Genomic DNA, 21219 nt, shown 5'->3' on the forward strand with positions numbered 1-21219 from the left:
ACACACACACACACACACACACACACACACACACACACACACACGTGCGCGCGCACGCGCGAAAGGAGATTGGTTAAGGAGATGAAGAAGGAATTGGGAGATAATGGAATTGATCTAAACACAATTATATTCGTGTGTGAATTTTCAAATACTAAAACAAGAAAAATTCTCTCTCTCTCTTCTTCTTTCTTTCTATCTTTTTTCCTTTTCTTTAATTTATTTGTCGTGTATGTGTTTATGTGTGTGTGTGTATATACATGTTACATGTGCCTGAAATTCTAAGCAGGTCAGTCAGAGGACAACTGATGGAAGCCACTTCTCTTCTTCTACCATGTAGAACCCATGGATGGAACTCAAGATGTGATTCTTGGCCATGAGCCCTTTTAGCTTTTGAGCCATCTGGCCTGTTCCTTTAGTCTTGGTTTTAGTATTTGTCATTCTTCAATCTGAAGTCAGTGAAAGATGAGAGAGAGAGAGAGAGAGAGAGAGAGAGAGAGAGAGAGAGAGAGAGGAAGCAGGGGACAAGATAACTCTGGGACTATGAGCAAGGCACAGAAAGGCACAGCTGCTTTCACTTTTGAGGGCCTTGGGTGCTTTTGGCGAAAAAAGTGGTGTCTTTAGTGTTTGTGACTTGTCCACAGTTTCCTATCATTATAATTACCATCAAACTGTCCATCTACAGATTAGTACCTAAAGGCACACTTTTTAGGCCATGAACTATAAAATAAACCGGGACTGCCAATCCAATTATAGAACTCATATGAGTGTGTGTAAGCTGAGGAAGGTACTCTATGATTTGGACACAAAGGAAACCCTCAGTATCTTCATTTCATTGGCCTAATATTCCATTTATAATACACTTTTGCATTAATTTGGACTTCCATACTTGAGTCCAACATTGATATCATTTTCATCCCTCTCTCTCTCCTTCCTTTCATCCTTTGAAGCTACCTTCTCAGATTCATGACCACTTCTTAGACTGAAGCCTCTTGAAAACAGACATAAGATAAAGTCAATTCTTCCATCTTCATCTGCTTATTAACCATGCCCAGCTTTTACCAGGTCATCAGTTTACTTTGGAACAATTCAATTTCAATATTCCCTGGTGGTAATGCTTTAAAATTTAAAAACTTGAATGGGTCCCATTTTGTGTTTTCTGCTCAGGAGCAATATAAAAATGGGTTAAGTAGTATGTCCATAGTCTAAAATTGACATAAGCAAGAGCTAATAACATTTATTCAGGCTTTAGATGTTTTAAGGCATGTGTTAAAATCTTGGAAAACACTTAATTTGAATTACAGAAAAGTAAGTATTGATTTTTAAACTTCTTCCTCCCTCCCTCTTTAGCATACAGGTTGCAGTGGACCAAAGGAAAGTGCTTTATACATTGAGCAAAATAAAGAAAACCAGTGTTCTGAGAATGAAACTGAAGAAAAGACATATGTAAGTATTGTAATCTTTGTTGCTGTACTTTTTGCATACAGTGTATCCTGTTCTCTAGAGATACCATTTTCCAGTAGGTTTCCAATAGAGGAAATGTAGGCCATTTCTAGCTTTGGTCTAGTCTGCATCTTGTCTGAGCTGACACTGAATGTATGTCATTTTGAGTAGTTATGGGTGTCATTGGGAATCTGTGTTTTGGTGTTGTGGATTTAAGTCGCACGAACATTTGTAAGAAAGTTTACTTCTCGTGGTGGAACAACAATATGAACTAACCAGTATCCCGGAGCTCTTGACTCTAGCTGCATATGTATCAAAAGATGACCTAGTCGGCCATCACTGGAAAGAGAGGCCCATTGGACACGCAAACTTTATATGCCCCAGTACAGGGGAACGCCAGGGCCAAAAAAATGGGAATGGGTGGGTAGGGAAGTGGGGGGGAGGTTATGGGGGACTTTTGGGATAGCATTGGAAATGTAATTGAGGAAAATACATAATAAAAAAATAAAAAGAAAAAGGAACCATTTCACATGTAGATTGTCAGTTAGACTACTCAAGGCATTTATTATATACAAAATGTGTGTCCAGGAAAGGAAGTCATCTAACTTGAAGATGGAACTGCTTTTATATTTTTGAAGACATGGTGTAGTGGGGCTGTCCACATTGGACTCATGTGTCTTTAGAAAGTAAACCTTGGTCTCTAGACCCTTTCTAACAGCAGGTGTCATGGCTTTCTGGTTCTTACTGTATTTTCTCCCTCCTTCTCTGTGATGCATTGAATATGTACTGATTAGGATTTGTCACCCAATGGTCATTTATCCTTTGCACCCTGGCTAGTTGTGAATCTCTGTAATAGCTTCTATCTTCTTTTCAAGTTTCAAGGAAAGTTCTTCCATAAGAAAATGAAGGCTGCACTTGCTTGTGTGTATATGATTAAGTATTTAAAATACTTAATTGTTTTAGGAAAATTTAACAGTAAGTTCTTCTCTAGGAAGAAGTAAGATCTACATAACCACTACACTAATAGACTAATAGATTCAAGCAGGGCTGGAACCTGGAGGCAAGAGCTGATGTGGAGACCATGGAGAATTCTGCTTACTGGTTGGCTTCTCATGGGTTTCCCAGTCTTCTTTGTTACAGAACCAGGATGACCAGCTCAGGGATGGCACCAACCACCATGAGCTGGGCCCTCCCACACTGATCACTAATTGAAAATGCCTTACTGCTGGATCTCATGGAGGCATTTTCTCAACGTTGGCTTTTTTCTCTCTGACTCTAGCGGTGTCAAGTTGGTACACAAAATCAGCCAGTACAGTGGGATATATATATATATATATATATATATATATATATATATATTACAATAGTTTGGAAGAAAGCATCTGGAATTTAAGAGGAATTGAAGGCAACATGAGAAGAGTGAAAATGATGTCCATTTCATACACATATTTGAAATTCTAAAACAAATATTTTAAAAATTAAAAAAAAGAAAAATATACTTTTGTGCTTTCTTTCTGTCCACAAATATATTTGTATTTTTTGTTCTTGAAGATGAAATCATCAGGCTTAAGTGGGAAACAAATGTTCCAGTTTGGCAGGCAGATGAGTTAAATATATTCAGGATACATAATTGAGAAGCCTTTGTGCCTTCACCAGAGGGAAGCATCCAGCCCATCTATGCTACATAAACTCTAGTCCATTAGAGTCTCTTCCTTATAGAACAATAATGAGATTTTTAATAAGATCCCGAATATAAACATATTTACAACTGCTTAGCAAATACTGGGGTTCTGACTCTGTTGAAATGAATTGCATGTTTGACAATTCTTGATGTAGTATTTTTATTAAAATTTGGATAATAAAAATAACAGCATCATTGTGAACATTGATGGAAAAACATTTTACATTTTAGTGTCTTTCTTTTCCTTAGTTTAATTTTATTTATCTGTGTTCTTTGATCAATTTAAAACAATTGGGAACATCTTTGAAGGGGTGTGTTCTATGTTTAAATAAATCTGCTAAGTCAAAGATAAACTTTAGAGCGTTAATGGCCCTGCAGTCTAGTATTTATTTTGTCCAGCTTGGAGCCTACGCATTGTATTTGTTCCAGCATGGTCATGGATGTGGCTTACCATAAAATCAAAGATTAAGTTAAAACATTAATTTCATTTGGTAACTTTATTGCATCCTTTTGAAGCCTGGATATCGCAGATGACAAAGTTGCATTGCACTATCAAAAGATTGGTTATGCAAATCTGTAAGAATCTGCATCTTGTCCTTGTTAGTAAGTAGTTATGTGGCCTTGAGCAGATTAAGTGTTGTGTTTCTGTATTGGTAAAATGAGAAATTAACTATTTTGTGTGGACAGCAGTACTTTTATAAATATCAAGTAGCTAAATGTTCTAGATATTTTCTAATTTCAGAGACATTATGTTTCCTAAAATATTTTGTTTTAAGTTTTTCATAACCAATTCTATTTTTTCCCATTAGAAATTAGATTTTTGTTATCCTTGGGAATTAGAACTGGTAATAAAGGCACCAGTGGATACTTTACAAATATCATGATACTTTACAAATACCAGAACAAGGTATAGTGACATTGAAAAGATTTGGGTCATTTTTTTTTAAATACATTTGATGCCTACATCAAATCACTTTTGAGGCAAATCACTTTGCATATCTTTGTCTAAATGTTCAAATCTATAGTAACAGAGTTGATTAGATAAATTTGGCTCCTTTAAAATACTGTATTTATATCACTGTGAAAGAATATTGGGTTCTTTTAGAGAATTTCATTGTTGCCTGTATTAGTTTTCTTTTCTTTCTTCTTTTTTTTTCTTTCAGAGTTTCTGTAGACCAGGCTGGCCTCGAACTCAGAAATCCACCTGCCTCTGCCTCCCAAGTTCTAGGATTAAAGGCATGTGCCACCACTGCCCAGCTATTAGTTTTCTGTTGCTGTAATACAACATCATGACCAACAGAAACTTAGAAAAGAAAGAGTTAGCTTTGGCTTATGGTCCCAGAGAGACAGGCAGAGAGAGAGAGAGAGAGAGAGAGAGAGAGAGAGAGAGAGAGAGAGAGAGTCCAGGATGGCTGGAAAGGTATGGTTTTGTGGCAGGGCCATGGAGCTGACTGACCACATCCTTATCTAAATACGGACAACAGAGTGAGGAGGAGGAGGGAGAATCGGATGTGGGAGTAAAAGCTGTACATTGTACATCATCAAGGCCCACCCTAGGTGGTTTCTTCTTCCAGCAAGGGACTACCTTCTAAAGTAACCATCACTTCTCCCAAATGCCACTAACTAGGGATCAAGTATTCAAATATGGAGGGCATTTTGCATTCAAACATTATGTTCTGTTTCCTTGACCCTTGTAGACCCATGGCTATCTCCTCATGAAAAATGCCTATTTCTAATCCCAGCACTCGGGAGGCAGAGGCAGGCGGATTTCTGAGTTCGAGGCCAGCCTGGTCTACAAAGTGAGTTCCAGGACAGCCAGGACTACACAGAGAAACCCTGTCTCGAAAACCCCCCAAAAAAAAAAAAATGCCTATTTCTAACCTCAAAAGTCCCCACAATCAGTCTCAACATTATTCAAAAACCAAAGTCTTCTGTTATTCCCCGTAGAAACAAAGATGCAAACAAGCAACAAACTACATATTTTTAACACACAATGGCAAAGAACAAATATTCCCATTCTAGAAAGAATGAATGAAGGCAAAGGAAGGAAAGATTGAACCAAAGAAGAATTGAAATCCAACAGGAAAAACACCAACCAAATCCTTTATCTCCATGTTCAGTGTCTGGAATTTCAGTTTCAAAGCATTTATATGACTCTGCCCTTCCAGCTTTGCTGCCTACAACATACATATTTCTTTCTTAGGCAGGTTCCATTTCATGTGCTCAGATCTCCTCGGCAGATATTTCATAGCTTGGGAGTCTCCATTATATTGGTGCCTATGGTAACCTAGCCTTCACCTTACTTCTCAGGGTAAACAGCTTCCAGCAGGGACCATCCAAGACCTGGTTGCAAGGACTCTGACTCTGCCACACATTGTCTGGCCTCCTCCAGAACTCTGAAACTGTGGAGCAATAATCCACAGTACCCTTAATCATGGATCTTTCATACCTCCAAAGCCAGTACCACATGAAAGACACCACTGAATTTGGCTGCCAACTTGGGACACTTGGCCCATTGACAGCAGCTTTTGTATTTAGAAGCAATTGCTTTCTAGGAGCAGGAAACATCTGAGGCTTTCTCCTTACACTGGTTTGAAGGTTAGCTGGGTAGGGGTTTGCACTCAGTGTACCCTTCCTACTCTCTATCTCCCCTAATCTCTCTCTATAACTTGTCTACAACATTACAGTTTCCAATGTTCTTTTCCTTTCTAAGTGTCATATTTTTATTTATTCTGTTCTACTGCTTACACTTTTCCTATATAAGAACACTATGTAGTAGCCATACCATAGCCTCAATGTTGTGGTGTCTTGAAATTTTATCTACCAACAAAATTAGTCCATTATATTTTAAATTAGCCCTAGGTAAGATTTTTAGGCAAGGCAGAATTCAACCAGATTCTTTGCCAAAATATTACCATAACAGCATCTGTCCAAATTACTGATAGTTCTGTTTTACTTCTGAAACCTCATGAGCTATGCCTATGCTGGTGTGCGTTACTCTCAGCACTACTGTCTTCCAGGATTCTGCTAGAATGGCCCTAGAAGCTCTGAGTATAGCATGCAGCAGTTTTTCTAGTCCAAAGTTCCAAATTTTCCAGCTTCTCCAGGAAAAAGTCCAATATCATCAGGTACTTCCAACAACAGCTCTATCTCTTTGGTACCAGCTTCTATATTAGCTACTTTTATGTGTATGATAGACTGCTATGACACAAACAACTTACAGAAAAGTTTATTTTGAATGAACATTTACATTTCCAGAGTAAGTCCACAATGGTGTGGAAGGCATGTCTTGATTGCAGGAGCTGGCAGCTGGCTGCTTATATCTTTACCAGTACACAGAAACAGAGAGAAAGAGAACAGGGAAGAGGGGGTGGGCCATAAACCCTCAAAGCTTAACATCAGTAACATCCTTACTCTGGCAAGTCTCCTGCAGGTTACATAACGTCTAGTAACAGTACCACTGGGGATGAAATTCAAATATTGGGGAAGTTATCATTCACATTCTCCTATATTTTTTTTTCTAGCTACAATATACATTTTCACCCTGTTAAGTAATTATGCCTTTTCATTAAGGGCAATACTGTAGCTCAACTCTACTAGTTTTACTGTCCTTTCTTATATTTAAAGGGAAACTTCTCTTTGCTAATATACTTGGTCAATGGGGAAGGTTTTGTGTTTGCTTTAGGAAACGAGAGCAGAGTAACTCATTGATTTTACATCTGAATATTAGGTGTTTTCAATGATTCCTATTTTAAATGTGGTGTTTTACAAACACTAAGGAGATCAATAAGTCCTGCAAAGAAGAACGTATTTAAAGTCATGATACCTCTTGATTTCAAAATTAATTTAATATTTGTAAACTCAATTTCTTAAAACAAACACTACTGGACACAAATAGACAGATAGGTCTAAATTCAAAAATAGTAAGATATTTGATAACTTGTTCTCATTGATAGATGACACAGACAAAATGACTAATAAACTCTAGAGATAACAAATAATACTTTGAGAAATACTGGTGATTTTTCTTTTGTATAGGTCTCAGAATTAAACAGCAAATATTTGAATCTTTGGGTTACTTTTTGAGGAGACTTATTATTGTTACCATGTTATTTTTAATTATATATCAGTTTATGTAGTTGTCTTAGTTATGGTTCCTATTGCAATGAAGAGATCCTATGACCAAGCAACTGTTATAAAGGGCAACATTTAATTGGGGCTAGCTTACAGTTTCTGATGTTTATTCCTTTATCATCATGGTAGGATTTAAGGCGTGTTCCAGAAAGGCATGACATTGGCGATGCTGAAAGTTCTACATCTTTATCCAAAGGAAGACAGGAACAGACTGAAACTTTCCCCATCCTCATGCCAATAGAGGTTAGGAGCCTCAAAGCCCACACCCACAGTGGCACAGTTCCTTTAACAAGGCTATACCTTCTCCAATAAGGCTACACCTTCTAATAATGCCACTTCCCACTGGCAAAGCATAGTCAAACCATCTCAATGGTTTATATCCTCTTGATCTAATTTTTATAGGTCAGATATTTATATGTACTTATCCATTTGGCTAGCTTTTATACTTTTATATGATCATGAGATACACACTTATTTATTTGACATTCAGAGAATTTTTCTGTGGCCATTTATAGCTATAACCTTTCTCCATAGGATGAGATTCACTATACTTCAGTGGTCATTCAGTACTGTATTTTCATTATTTGAGTGTTAGAAGTTTTATTTATTCTCCACAATTTATGCAGTGATCCAATGAACATATATAACTTTATTTATTTTCAAAGCCTACTTTTAATGTTGGTTCTTAAATTCTTTACCCTCCCTTCTAGCCCACCACCCACCAGTGGTAGTGGAAAAGAAAGGATAGGGGGGAAGTGGACCTGTTCAGAGATTGTTCTTTGGAGCAAATCTCATTGGTGTGGTCAGGAAATCAGCAGTTCAGTTCACAGTTCAGCAGCTGCAGCTCAGTCCACTCGAAATCACTTCACAGATATACCAGCAATCCAGTTGGGTAGTGTAGAGATAGCAGGAGTGGTGTCAAAACCTAGCAGGAACAGCCAGACCTCAGCTGAATCGGCACATGTCAGCAGGAGGAACTAGGGCCAACAGCTAAAGTACTTAGCTGTGCCTCTCACAGCAATGCAAAGATCAATGAAGACATGAGACCAAGAAGTGTTTAGCTATGCAAGCAAGACAAGCTAAGCCAAGCTTCAGTCACTGTCTGTTGAGTCCTATTTATACTCCCTCCAAGTATCACATGCCCTCCACAGGTCTTGCCTCACCACGTGTCTTGCCTCAGCAGGTAAGTCTTAGCAAAATTCCATGTGAGTCTATCTCAGCTGACATCACTCTACCAATTGACCCAAGTCTACAGAAATGGAAGAAACTGCCAGTATACAACCAGAAGTTTTTTGGTTCATTTCTCTCTATGGAATTCTGACAAATGAAGGTCAAATATGCAATTGAAGGTGGACCAATACATGTGTGTTGTTAGTAAAGAATGCTCATCATGTGTCTCTCCTTTCACATGCTAGTGTTAGCAGAACATTCTTTCACCTGTGTCCGCTTCAGTAAACCGTTCCTTCATCAGTCGTCCTTAGCATTTCATCTGTGTTCACTCCAGTGAAATGTTCCTTCATGTATTCCCCATCAAAACACCATCCAACACAACTGACAAGATTCTGAAGATTCTACTTCAAGGACCAATTTTGCATATTGAGCTTGGAGAGGTTCCACAGGCTACTGAGAAGAAAATATATTTTACCACTATTAGATGGAATATATATAATATAGTTTAGATATCTGATATATCTATTTGCTCTAGAAGGCCTATCTCCCTAAAGTTTCTTTGTAAAGTTTGTTTGGTGTATCTTATCAGTAATAATAGTGTATTGCAATGCTGTATTATTTTGTTTAATCTTATTTGTTTGTTTATATCCAGTAGTATTTGTTTTATGAAATTTGGTTCACCAACTCTCAATATGTTTTTTAAACTCAGAGCTATTATGTATTTAGATATGTTCTTTTATTACATTTATTGGGCTATTTCTCTATTATATAATCTTTGCATTTAAAATAAGTACCATTGATAACATCTAATATACACATATAACATCAATGGGCTACTCACTCTTCTCTCATTCACTTAAAATTAAAAAAAAAAAATAGATGCTTCCAAAGTTATCTGCCGCAGACCCTCTGGGTCCAGTGCCTGTGTAAAACGGTTCTCTAGAGTAGGTGGGCAAAGCTTAGGACGGGGTGACAGACAGACACACACACAAGAGAGGTGTTGAATCTGAATGTAATTTTCTGGTCGAGCTTAAACTAATTATATTACAGCGAATATCATAAATCGTAAAACATAACAGATACGGTACATTGAAGTTTTCCAGGTGCAAGAGGAGTAACTACAAAAAGAATTTGCAGGAACCAGATAAATGTTTATGTTAGGGATAAGTATCCCTCCAGATGCAAGAGGAGTGACTTCAAAAGGACTATGTTTACTTTAGAGATTAGCCCCTGCTTCGGATTCACACTTTAGCGTTAATTGGACTAGGGGGGTATAAACTCTTGCCTGGCTTCAGGAATAAAGTAGTGTCATGAACCTTGGAATTCTTACGCCTTGTTAATTCTTATCTATGTCTGGAGAATTCCCATTATTCTGTATAGTATATTAATTTGCTCTTGGCATGGAATGTAGTCTGTAATAAGAATTTTTATCTCAGTGAGAATTTCAGACTCTTTCTGTAGACAACTGAATTTATGGCTAGTGCTTAATTGTTTTATGGTAGAGCTAAATTAGTTACTGAATAGGTTAAACTCCTTGCTGCTATCTGGAATCTAAGAACACTGGAAAAAACGCTCTAGCTATGTTAGAATACAATCTTAAAAGGCATGACATTAAGGTAATACTAAATAGAGTGCACGTGAATCTATACACTAGGCTAATGCGGGGAGTGGAGAATGAATATTATGGTTTATAAGGATTATGGGAGAAAAATGCCAGACCCCAGGAAGAGAGTTTCCTTGAAACCCATTGCTTCATCGGTCAGCTTCCCAGCTTTCGCTATGTCAAACTGACTCAACTAAAGTACGTGGCAGTTATCCTATAAAAATACTATTCATGACAATATACCTGAATGAGATACAACAACTCTAGTAAGAATAAAGGGACCTAGAAAACTGGATCAATTCCCTTGATGAATGGAGAAGTCAAACTCTTCTGAACAAAGTTCACCAGCACATTTAAAAAATAATATCCTATTATCAAGTTGTTCTTATACCACGAATTCAAGAATGGTTCAATACCTAAAAACTAATAAATATAGAAGAAAAATTAATACAGAGGATATAAATCACAATACTTCATTGGATTAAAAAAGTCCTTTTATAGAATTCAACACATTTTTATGATAAAAGCCCTGAAGAAACTAGGAAGAGAAAGGTCATACCACAATATAAGTGACAAACAAATAGCTGATATGGAGAAAATAAATAATTTCTACTAAAATGAAAAATGAGGCAAATATGTTCACTTTCACCAATAGTATCAATATGGTGCTAGAAATATCAGCAGAATAACAGAGTAGGTAGAAGGAATTTAAAAAAACAGAAAAAAGTAAAGGAAAAAGTATGATTGTAGATGACATGATATATAAAAGACTTGGAAATTCATCAGAATACTCTTAGATCTGATAAACCCTTTCAATAAGCAGGATACGTATCCACATACAGAATTCAGCTGAATTTGTATATAGCAATAATAACCGAGGACTTCAGGAAATAATTACATTGTTAATGGACTCTAAAAAATTAATGGCATAAATTAACCATCTTTTTAAAACAATTATTTACTCAAGTTGAATAAGACCATGCAGGTTAGTTTTTGTCAACACTATATAAACTAGAGTCATCTGGAAAGAAAGAAACTCAATGAGGGATGGGGATTGCCTCCATCAGATTGGTCTATAGGTAAGTTTGTGGTGTTATTGATATGGGAGGGCTCAGCCCACCACTAGTAGTGGTGGTACTCCTTGGCTAGTGGTCCTGTGTTGGAAGCCTGTCTGGCATGTTTTCTCTGGAAAGCAGCAATGGGGGCTAGAGTTGGCATGTTTGGGGTAAAACCTTAGTTTGCAAGGGCTAAAAATGTTGTTTACTTTCTGTGATATTTACCTTTTTAAACTCTTCACTATTCTGGGGACAGAAACCATTGACTTCTGACAATTAACACCTGCAGTTTTATGGGTTGGGAGATAAATTTTTTAAAAGTGATTACTCTGGCTCTTTGTTTGGAAAACACTAACTTCTTCCTAGGCAGAGAAGTCATGCTTGCAGAAAAAAAAAATTCACTCTGAAAAGAGACTCAAATCTTTGTTGCTGAGAGAAAGAAAAAGGGAACCTTTCCTACTGTTTTTCGTTCTTATACTTTTTCAGGACCAATGTTCACATTGTTTTGCAAGCATTTTTACGTTTTAAACGTTCAATAAGGAGTAACAGCAGAAATGTTTACACGTGTTTCCATTAAGACTAGTACCTAACTAAACACTCATTATCTAGCTTCTAGATCCATGAATTCATTATAAGTTTTGAGCAATAATTTTTATGTTACAAATCAGCACAGTTTCGTGAAAAGGCAAATCATTAGCCTTGTGCCTCATTAGTTTTCAAGTTTTGTATAGATAAATTAGTCAATATTTTATTTTCTGCCCTTGGACTTACAGTATATTGTTCATTCCTAGTTTATGACAGTTAGTCATCAGATAATGCTTTCACAGCCAACCTAGAAGAAATGTTTTCCCTGACCATAAATTTATTCCAAGTCTGTTTCTTATCCTAGTGAAGGTTTACATATCTCTAACTGCACCATTTAAACTATAGCAGGGTTAAAATTACTTGGTTAAAATTATAGGTTAAAATTCCTATAAATTTAGGAGTTTTATAGAATCATTGTTAGGAATTGTGAAATCATCAACCTGTTTATATAACATTACTACAAGAGAGTATATCTTTGTTGACGTGCAGATAATAATAATTTAATAACTATTAATGACAGGACAAACATATCAACAAGAGACAATCCTGTGATGAGATCTCTGAATGTCCTGAAATTTGAAATTAATCCACTACAGCCATACAAACCAACAGACCATCTAGAGAAAGTCACTTGTTAGGTTTTGACTCCTGGATGGCTTCTGACACTACTGGATTGTATAAAAAATCAGGCTGAACAAACTAAGTGTATCAAGCCAGCAAGTTGCTTTGTTCCATTGTATGTACTTCAGTTACTATCTCTAGGTTCCTTATTTGGACTTCTTCTCCAGCTTCTCTTGATGATGGACTTTGCATGGAAGTATGAGCCAAATAATCCTTTATTCCCAGAGTTGCTCTTGGTATGGTATTTATCACAGCGATTAAAAAATAGGACAGATCAGAAGTATATAATATTGTTAAGATGGATTTGTGACCAAAAGCATTCCACAGAATCAATAAAATACTCATCAAAATTAGAGTGATATTTTTCATGGAAATAGAAAGAAAATGTTTTAAAAATTCACATAAAACACCAAAACATGGCAAATGAAATCCAGAGTAGAAAGAACAATGCCAGAGATATAACAAAATCTTACTTCAAATCATTTCACAGACCCATAGTAATAAAACCAGCAAGGCAGAGACACAAAACCAGACTTGTACACCAGTGAACAGAAAAAAAAAAAAACTAAGAATAACTCAACACAGCTGAAGTAATTTGATTCTTGACAAAGGCTCCAAAAACATGCACAAGGTGATAATGCCTTTTAAAGAAGAAGTGCCGTAAAACTAAATATCCATATCTACGAGATTAAAGTATAGATCTTGATCTCACACACTGTGTAATAATTAGTTTCAAATTGATCAATAATTTAACATAAGACTTGAAACTTTAAAACTAGTAGAGGAGAGGGAACACAACTTAATACAAGAGAAATTCCTTTCTAACTACAATAGCTCAGGGAATTAAAGTAAGAATTCACAAACAGGATTATATAAAATAAATTAAATCATATAGCAAAGCAAGCCATTTCTAGAGACAAGAGACAGCCTATATTTAACAGGGGATTGGCAAGGGGGAGGTTATAGGGGACTTTCAGAGAGAAAATTTGGAAAGGGATAGCATTTGAAATGTAAATGAAGAAAATATCTAATAAAAAATTTTTAAAATGCAGAAAATGTAAAATATTTAAAAACTTTAAATGACAAGTGAGCAAACAATCTGGTCACTTAATGGGCAAATAAATTTAGCAGGCTCTTCAATGTAAATATATAATTGGCCAATGCAGGAATGTCCAGTCATTAGCTATAAGGAAATGAATGAAAATTAAAACTCTGTCAATGGGACTTGAGAGAGAGCTCAGTAGCTAAGAACGCTGGCTGTTCTTCTAGACGACCCAATTCAATACTCAGCGCCCACATGACACAACCATCTGTAACTCTAATTACCAGGAATCTTATGCTCTCTTTTTATCTTTATGGGAACCAGACATTCATGTGGTATGTTGTGCAGGGACATTCATACAGGAAAAACTCTCATCCATACACATATAAATAAATAAATAAATAAATAAATAAATAAATAAATAAATAAAACATACATAATACATACATACATACATGCCGCAGACCCTCTGGATCCCTTTGTCTGCATGGACGGGTCTCTGGATGCAGATGGGCAAGGAGTTGTTGAGTGACCGACAGACCAACATGCGAGATTGTGTAGGATCTGAATGTAATGTCAGGTTGAGCATCAAACTTTTTATACAGCAGAATAGCAAGAAACCAGACAATAAAATCCACCAAGTTACAGTGACGCAATACAAAAGGAATGTATACATCAAAAGAAGGTGGGAACCAGGCCACTGCCACTAAGAAGGGAGCCTGGTGTAAAGGTGTTAAGCCCATCACCAGGGGTTCTACTTTAGCAGACCTTCTCATGAATACTGCAATACCACAACCCCCCTATTTCCTGGGCCCTGATAATTTTTAGTGTGAGTGTAACTTTTAAGTATCTGTGGTGAATCTCCATTTGTCAGAAGAATTCACCAACTTGCCTCTAATATGCAATGTAGCCAGTACTGAAGATTTCTATCTCAGTGGGATCCCCTGGCTCTTTTATGGTATTCCCTTGTTTGGGTGAGACTGGCTACTGTCCTTAGTAGACACTCTGCAGACCAGCCCTGAGCTGCTGGCTCCATCTTTTGTAATGCTTAATTAGTTACTGAATAAGTAACTTCCTTACTGCATTTCTACCTGATTCCAAGCTTGTAGGCTTCTGGCACATTGGAACACTGGTGGGAGACTTAACTATATCAGAATTTAATCTTAAAAGGCACTTATAATAAAATAATACTAAAAGAGAGCATGTGGATCCATACATCAAACTAACGTGGGGATAGGGTATGAGTATATGGTTTAATGAGAATGCCAAAGCTCCAGGAGTTGAGTTTCCGTGAAACTCTTGAGTGCTTTCAGGCCTCTCTGCCTGCCAAGCAAACTTCACTGGAATGTGCATAGCACATACATACATACATACATACATACATACATACATATATACTACACACATAAACCTGTGTTGATATTTCATCTCAACCCAGTCAGAATGTCCAAGGTTAAGAAATAAACAACATAGGTTGCTGCTGGCACAGAAGTGGACATATATTAGCTAAAGACTATCGGAATCATAATATGTATTCCTTACACAATTAGGCTAACACTTTAATATGATCTAGAAATACTACTTCTGTGAACAATTTCAAAAGAATCAGTTCCTTCATTAGAGCAGTAACTGTATGTCTATGTGTATCTCAGTACTATACACAAGGCTAAGCTATAGAATTAGCCTAGGTGTTCACCAGAGGATGAATGTAGAAATAAAATATGGAATATCTATCTATCATCTATCTATCTATCTATCTATCTATCTATCTATCTATCTATCTATCTGAAGTTTTCTTGTTTTGTTTGTTTTTGTTTTTGTTTTTTGAGACATGGTTTCTCTGTGCAGCCCTGGCTGTCCCAGAACTCACTCTGTAGATCAAGCTGGCCTGGAACTCAGAAATCAGCCTGCCTCTGCCTCCCAAGTGCTGGGATTAAAGGCATGCACCACCACTGCCCAGCCTATCTGAGTTTTATTTAGCTCTAAAGGAAATAAAATCATGTCTTTGTATAAAAATAAATGGAACTATAGATCATCATTTAAAGCATCATAGTCAGACTTACGAATAAAAACAACACCTATTCTCTATCTGATGAGGACATGAAGACAAAGTGGGACTTCTTAGGGACATGGGAGTAGAAATGAGAGAGGGGGAGGGGGAGGGGGGAGAGGGACTTAATATAATCAAAGTTATAGGTTTGTATGAAAGTATTGGTACTAGCTTGTCTTATGTCAGCTTGACACATAAACTAGAGTTAAAGAAGGAACCTCCACCATAAGATGTGGCTGTAAGACATTTTCTTAATTAGTAATTGATGGGGGGAGAGCCAAGTCCATTGTGCATAATGCCATTCTTGGTCTGGCAGCTCTAGGTTCTACAAGAAAGTGGGCTGAGGAAGCCAGTAAGTAGTACCCTTCCATGGTTTCTGCATTAACTTCTGAGTCCAGGATCTCGCCCTGTTTGAGTTTCTGTCCTGTCCTCCTTCAATGATAAACAGCACTGGAGAAGTGTAAGCTGAATAAATCCTTTCCTCCCCAACCTTATGTTGGTTATAATGTTTCATCACAGCAATAGAAACACTAAGAAAAGTATCATAATGAAATTTATTACTGACACATAGTAATGCAAAAGAAAAAAATTACTGTCACATACAAAATTATCATTCATTGAAGCTTGTGAACATTGTGTCAATCAAAATAATCTGGCAGCAAAAAAGACTACTATATAATTTTACTTATATAAGGAATATAAAATACTCAAACTCTTAGAAAGAAAAGGTGACAAGTGGATTGCTTATTGGTAAGGGAATTGATGAGGAAAAATTAGTGTGTCATGGATAGAGAGTTTCAATTTTAAGATAAAAGTTTTACTGTTAATATATGTAAGACTAATGAACTCTACACTTAAATGGTTGAGAATGTAAGTTTAATATTTTATGTTTCTAGTAAATGATAATATTAATGCTATGATTCTGAGATACTCTACATGAAAGAAAGAATTGGAAAGAATAACATAATTAGATAATTGTAAGTAATTTTCTACATATACTTTCAAAGTATATTTTCAAATTTCCTAGTGCCCACCTTCTTATGGAGGTATGTTCCATTTCTTGGTATTAAAGATCTATTACTATATATAAGCTTTGAAGATTAGGTTTTTGTGTTGCCAGCTGTGGCATATTCATAAAGCCATTTCAAACTAATCAATTACAACACCCACAAATTTATTTAGAAGATATTACTGTAGAAACAAAAACACCAAAGAAACTAGATTCTATCAATTTAATATATCTGTAACTAGAATTTTATTATTTTCTGTCTCTAAAACACAAAAGAACATTTGCTCATATATGGCTCATGTAAAAAACAAACCACACAAATTTTATTTACTACCTGGATCAATGAGTTCTGTGCTACAGAAAGAACAAGAGATCACTATAATACATGAGATGAAATGGGACTTCATGTCAGTTTATCATGACAAATGCTATTTTATTCAACATTTGTCAAGAGAATGTCTACCATGCTGGCTAAAAAGCTCAGTAGTTATATAAATTTGTATGAGTCAATTCTTCTGGGTCTTAGATTCTTTTTAGTTGTAAACATATAGCTAATTTGCTTTTCATGAATAATTAATGATACCACATATATGAAAATTCTTAATCATAGCTTACTCAGTAAGAAGTTAATGTCTTTTACAAACTATATGTCTGATAAGTAGCTAGTAGTCCAGCATTTATAGACGTTTCTCATGCAGTTCAATAAGAAATATGATTGGAAAATAAAAATAAATCCATTTTCAATAGATTTTTCCCCCAAGAATTGTAAGAGCAGTCAACAGGTAGGTGAATGTAAAGATCCTCACCACTAATTATTAAAGACAATGGAGATAAAAATTACTTTGAGAAACCATATGCCACTTATTAGAATGGATACATGGTTAAAATATGAAAACCATGGTAAGTAGTACATTTATTGAAAACTTCCTTCTCAGCTGGGAGTGTCTCTGAGAGATGACTGAATTTTGAGAGTGCTCACCTCATAAGTGGGTAAATTCAGTGATGAGGTCATGGATAAACTAGCTATTGAGATCTAGTCAGAGAAAGTAAGTGCCTCTAGTCATGTTGTTGAAGGGTACACCTTGCTCTACTCCCCTCGTTTTGTCTTTCTCTGTTTTCTGGCTGTTTTGGGTGAGCAGCTCAGTGCTATTGTGAGCTTTGTGCCATGGTGTTCTGTCTCACCACAGGCAAGAGAGAAACAGCAGAGACAAGGCCCTGATACTTCTGAAACCCTCAGCCGAAGTAATTATGCTTTCTTTTATTTTGATTTTCTTAGGTTATTTTGTCACTATCATATAAAATTAACTAACATGGAGAGTTAGGCTAGCTATTATCAAGAAGTCAAAAGCTAAAAAAAATATTAGTGTGGATTGAGAGAAAAGTAAACTGTTGCATATTACTTTAGGAATGTAAATGGTATAAGTGGTAAATAAGGTAGTAGGGGACTTACCAAGGAGTTAAAAATGAAATGGTCTCATGACCAGCCGATTTCCTTTTTGCAGATTTCCCTAATGGGAAGAAGATCAGCACCTCTCAGAGAGTTGTGCACCCTTTGTTCAATGTGCACTGTTGACAATAGCCAAGAGATGGAAACAATCTAAGTCCATAAACTGTCACGTATATACAGTGGTGTTTTATTCTTCTTTAATGAAGAATACAATCTTACAATTTTTTGAGACCCATATGTAATGTTTTAGGAAACATTACAGCAAGTGAAATAAAACCACCACAAAGAGTAAGGCACTGCATTCATCTTATTATATATGGAACTTAAGATAAAATTCAAATGTAAAAAGAGAAAGAAAGAGACTAAAATTGAGAAGAGGGTAGGGGGAGGAAATGAGGAAGTGTGGATCAGGGATCACAAAGAAGTAGATATAAGAAACAAGTTGAAGTAATAAATTTGTGCATGCTGTATATGTGATTAATGTACATTGCAGACACAGAAAAACAATAGGGGACCTGCCTCTCATGAAGAACTATTTGCTGTGGTAGATTCAGGAGAGGGAAAATCATTGTCTTCAGTTGTTGACCTACTAGTGATGACATCAGGCTCCAGTGAATAGTTAGAATCCATTGTCACACAGGTGGCCATGGCTAAGCTAAATGGGTATAAAATATGACCAAAGCTCATGGTTCTGAAAAAAGAGATTTGTAAAGATGGTGGAGAGTTTATGGGAATAAGAGCGAGATAGGAGAAGGGGTGTGTGTGAGAGAGACGGGGGGTGGGGGGGAGAAATCAATGTATATTTTATATATATATACAATTGTCAAATAAAATTAATATAAAAGAAAAAACATAAGATGATGCCCCTTAAGCCCCCTCAGTATAGTAATCATATCACCATCTATATGTCCCTTAACATTGTATCATGCACCTTAATTATATACAATAGAATTTGTTTTAAAAAATAAGAGGTTAATGTTGAACCTGAGAGTATGTAATTTTACTTATTTGTAAATATTGTTAATAATCTAACCACTTTCCTAGATTCTCTGTCACCTAGGGTGAGTTATATATACTTAGGGACACTCTGTTTCATAAGATGGAGATTATATTCCCCTTAGAAATAAAAAATATGAAACCATGTGAATTTACTGATTCTGGATTTACATTAAAATAAAAAGCTTCTCTCTGATGCATTTTGTCCATCCATTCAAAAATTATCTAGATAGCATGCTGTGTTCTAAATATGGGTGAAGGTTCTTACTTTTACAATACACTTTGTAAGAGTGAGACACTAACAGGAATGTAGGGAATAATTTTAAATTGTGATCCTTGATATGAAGGAAACAAACTGGCAACATGGAATGACAAGGGATAGGAAGGAATCTAATTTAATTAGAGAGGGCAGTTTGAGATGTTCTTATTTGGATGGTAACGTATGTACAGAGACCTGTATGACAAGGAACCAGGTATGTGAGGATGCAGTAAGACAGTTCTTGGCAGAATGAACAGCAGATTAAATGCTTTGAAATACTTTATATGCTGAACAGATAATAGAATAGTCTGATTAGGATGTGAGAAGGTGGGGAGTGGGAAGGGCATTTAGCAATGCTTTGGAGGTTATTTATATTAACTTAGAAGTAAAATTGCTTTGCAGATGATACAGCCTTGGAGATTTGTGGCTTGCTTGCAATTATTTAGATATTTGGAATCCCTCCAGTCAATGCATAGTATTGTATAACAATAAGAGAACTTGAGCCTCATAAAGAACGTGCTTATTGTTCAGCAAAGTTTATAAGAACTTGTAATTTGTTGGAGATATGTAATTTAGTTGAATGTTTTCACCTGTATTGTTAGACCATTTGTGATTATTGAAATTTTGAGTTTTCATAAGTGGTTAAGATTTTGCTAAAAAGAGACCTACAAACCATATGGTTATTGATTAACTCGGTTCCAAGTCACATTTGTAAGCAAACTGGTCTCATAGTGTCATCAATTCAAGTGGAAATGCTAAAATCTCCAATTTCTGTATTTTTGTTATAATTATTGTTTGTAATAAATTTGTTTTTTATATTCCTTTTTACATAGGTTCACAATTGACTTGAATAGAATGTGCATAGCATTCTGTTTTATATTATTGTTTAATTCTTTTTGGGATCCTAGTGTACTGATTTTTTTTTGTTCATAATAGACACTCATTGGAAAACTCAGTTCTCCAGTTGATCCTAATTTTCTACCTGCCTCTGGAGACTTTGGAAATGAGGGCAGGCATTTTGCCATGACCTGCCTGCAGTCTATTTATTTTACTAAGCTAACAAGCTTCGCAGATGTCATTTGTGTGCCTGCTGTCCTGGGTACATGAGGAACTGACAGGGATGGGAACCCAGGTGGGTGAATTGATTCTGCTACTTGCATTGGAGCTAATCTTTCAACTGTGGAGTTCACTCCTTCCTGCATTGCTCCAAGGTCCCTTAGAAAGTATAAAAGGCTTCAGTGTGGAAGCCAGAGGCACACCTATTTTTATAGTGTGATCCTAGGTTATTAGTCTGCATTGAATCCAGGGTATGAGGGGCTGAAGAAGGCCATTGAGTATCTACTTACTAGGTTATGCCAGGGAGGCAGGGGCTGCCCAAGCATTTGAGATATGACAAAATGCAAAGAGCGCAACTCTGTGTTGGAGTCATTTGGATTCTCTGTCACCTAGGGTGGGTTATATATATACTCAGATATTCTGTATCATAAAATGGAGATTAAAATCCCTTTTGAAGGCCTGTTATCATTACTAGATATTATACTTATAAAATATCTGCCATAGTACTTAAGATAAAATCCACTTTACTGATATCATTTAAAGTGTATCTGTTAGTATGGTCCCATTACAAGGGCACAATGTCTTCTTCCATAGTTCCCCGTTACAGTTGTCTTCATCATCCATGGCCATTGCAAGCTATGCTGGATAAGGTTAGAAAGCACTTTTCAGTGGAAATGTTACTTTTTCCAAATACTTTTACTACATTTGCCAACCTATTTCTTCCTTACATTTATATGAGTACGCGCGTGTATGTATATATAATTATTATATATTATATGTAATATATTCATACTTTATCTGTGTATGGCTCACGTATGGACAAGGTTGGACAGTGTATCTGGAGCTGCCCACCTCTTGAACAGAATAACTATGCTTTTCCTCCACGCCCAGGGGTGGTGGTAGTGGTGGTGGTGGTGTAGTATTTCTTGTAAGTCAAGGACTATGCTAGGTACTAGCAATATTTTTAAATCTGCCCCTTAGACTGTGTTTCTAACACAATAGACTATGAACATAGTTTGCCTTTATTGTTTCTTAAATGTATTTTTGAGACAATGAAATAAAAAATATGTG

The 21219-nt window shown here is 36.2% G+C and overlaps 1 protein-coding gene across 1 annotated transcript in view; it reads left to right on the forward strand.

The window, feature by feature from the left end:
- Positions 1-21219, forward strand: part of Dlg2 (discs large MAGUK scaffold protein 2) — a 1891758-nt gene that overhangs the window by 350322 nt on the left and 1520217 nt on the right. The window contains exon 4 of the mRNA XM_029479404.1: positions 1348-1443. Coding sequence (XP_029335264.1) covers positions 1348-1443 — 96 coding nt within the window. The remainder of the gene's footprint in view (positions 1-1347; positions 1444-21219) is intronic.

The sequence above is a fragment of the Mus caroli genome, chromosome 7 (genome assembly GCF_900094665.2).
Source record: "Mus caroli chromosome 7, CAROLI_EIJ_v1.1, whole genome shotgun sequence".
Classification (NCBI taxonomy): domain Eukaryota; kingdom Metazoa; phylum Chordata; class Mammalia; order Rodentia; family Muridae; genus Mus; species Mus caroli.